This window comes from Bacillus rossius, chromosome 16 (assembly GCF_032445375.1).
Source record: "Bacillus rossius redtenbacheri isolate Brsri chromosome 16, Brsri_v3, whole genome shotgun sequence".
Classification (NCBI taxonomy): Eukaryota; Metazoa; Arthropoda; class Insecta; order Phasmatodea; family Bacillidae; genus Bacillus; species Bacillus rossius.
The window spans coordinates 37,720,941-37,723,060 of record NC_086343.1 but is presented as its reverse complement, the minus strand read 5'-3'; the positions used below and the strand labels follow the sequence as shown (position 1 = coordinate 37,723,060).

General features: G+C 53.2%; 1 protein-coding gene across 1 annotated transcript; it reads left to right on the top strand.

Moving 5' to 3' along the window:
* The first annotated feature begins 337 nt into the window (after positions 1 to 337).
* Positions 338 to 1,388, top strand: LOC134539887 (uncharacterized). Its single transcript, XM_063382236.1, has 2 exons — positions 338 to 563; positions 1,219 to 1,388. The coding sequence occupies exons 1-2, from the start codon at positions 338 to 340 to the stop codon at positions 1,386 to 1,388; spliced, it is 396 nt and encodes a 131-aa protein (XP_063238306.1).
* The last annotated feature ends 732 nt before the right edge of the window (positions 1,389 to 2,120 follow it).

The following is a 2,120-nucleotide window of genomic DNA, read 5'->3' as shown; positions in this document are numbered from 1 at the left end:
CCTCCATGGAAGCCACCGGCAGACATACTTCCCACCACTAATGCCAAGGTATATATCGCCAGCTAGTGTGATATAATGTCTGTCATCTTGTTTTCGTCTGCTGGAGATTCTTTTCCTACATACTTTTTTTCTTCTCGACAGAGTTTCTCGATACTTTGTTTAACAGGCTGGTTCACATCGTTGGAATTTTAGATGGAAGTATTTAGGGTGGTATTCATATTTATGTCTTGAGCAATTCCTTCGTCAAGAAATTCTTATATGCATTCTTATTTAAATATTTAGCTGCCATAGACATTGTTTGAGATTGTCTCAAGAGATCGCAAACAAGACAGTCTTGATGAAGATCAAGCGCAAGGAAGATCCAGCCAGCATGGGTAGGCTGGGTAACGATGGGACTGCACTTCTGCGGGTGCCTGTCCGCCTGAATGGGCGACCCATCCACACCCTGGTGGACATGGTGGCGACTCACTCACCTGGTGGTGGAGGGGAGCTGTCAGCCAGAGCAGGAGGAAGTCCTGCTAGCAACAGAGGGAGCCAGCACGCCCATGTCTGGGTGCACACAGGTAACTGTCGAAATACATGACCAGTCTAGTCGGATCACCTGTCTAGTGATGCGGGACTTACGGGAGGACCTGATCTTAGGCCTCTCGTGGCTGATCCAGGAGGAGGCTAGTATTGACATCAGTGAGGGTGGGGAAGCAGGGCCGAAGGACGGTGTACTGTGTCGGCCGCCCAAACCCCCAAGTCCCACCTATCAGACTCGCGGAAATCCGCAATGAGGTTCCACAGGAGTACCAGGAGCTGTTCGAGGACGTGCTGGCCCAGCAGCCGGGTGTTTCGCAACCACGGACATGCTGAGGCGGACCACGGTGGCTGAGCATAGTATACCAACCAAACCACACACCCCGATTTTTGTCAAACCCTACGACTTTGGACCCAGGGAATTACAAGTCATACAGGAACAGATTGATGAAATGTTCCGGAACAGAGTTATTGAGCCCAGCGAGGGGCCCTTTAACATCAGGGTAGTCATGGGCCGGAAAAAGGATGGGACATTGAGGTTTTGTATCAATTTTAAACTCATAAATTCTTTTACCATCCTGGTGCCACCCCCGTTAATAAATATCATAGATGCTCTGGTGGGTCTGGGTGATGCCACCATCTTTTCATCCCTCGATTTAAAGTCGGGATATTGGCAAGTGCCTCTCCGCCCAGCAGACCGCCCAAAGACAGCCTTCACCGCCCCCGACGGCCGCAGGTTACAGTTCTGCGTCATGCTGTTCGGGCTGATGAATGCCCCCGCGATGTTCCAGGCCATGATGTTCCGCGTCCTGGACGGGTTCGACGGCAAGTTTGTCACGGCCTACCTGGACGACGTGATCATCTAGTCACGGACATGGGACGACCATGCACGTCACATAGCCATGGTCCTTGAGCGGCTGGCGAGGCACGGGCTGACCTGCGCGCCGCGCAAGTGCCACCTGGGGGTGGCAGAGCTCCAGTTCTTGGGACACCTGGAGAACGCGGAGGGGTGCAGACCTATCCCAGAGCATCTTGACCTGATCACCGCAAAACAGGCCCCCCGAACAAGGAAGCAGCTGCAGCGGCTGCTAGGCCTGCTTAACTGGTTAAGGACTTTCATTTCAGACTTTGCCTCAGTCACAGCCCCTATGAGAGACTTGTTATCAACCAAGACTAAGTTCTGCTGGACAGCGGAGGCTGACCACGCTCTGAACACGGTCAAGCGCATTTTCAGGGAATGCCATACGCTGGCCCGAATGCGACCAGACAGACCCCTGTACTTGCAGACAGACGCAAGTCAGGTCGGTATGGGGGCCGTCCAGTATCAGCTAGGGCCCGACGGCGAGCGACAGGTCATTGAATACGCGAGTGCAAAATTCGGCCCAGCTGCGCGCAAGTATGATGTAAATTAACAGGAGTGCTTGGCCGTGGTGTGGGTGGTAGGCCGCTACTGGCACTTAAAGCGGATCGACACAATGCAGGGGAGAAAGTCAAAGTTCACCAGGTGGGCCATGTTGTTGCAAAACTATGACTTTCACGTAGAACATGTGCCGGGGAAAGCCAACCAATTAGCTGACGAACTGTCCCGGCACCCTGAC

What these genes read in the sequence shown, in the direction of transcription:
- LOC134539887 (XM_063382236.1), top strand. Translation starts at nt 338, where the DNA reads ATGAAGATCAAGCGCAAGGAAGATCCAGCCAGCATGGGTAGGCTGGGT. An exon ending in CCATGTCTGGGTGCACACAG is followed by an intron (nt 564 to 1,218) that starts GTAACTGTCGAA and finishes TCCGCCCAGCAG; the next exon opens with ACCGCCCAAAGACAGCCTTC.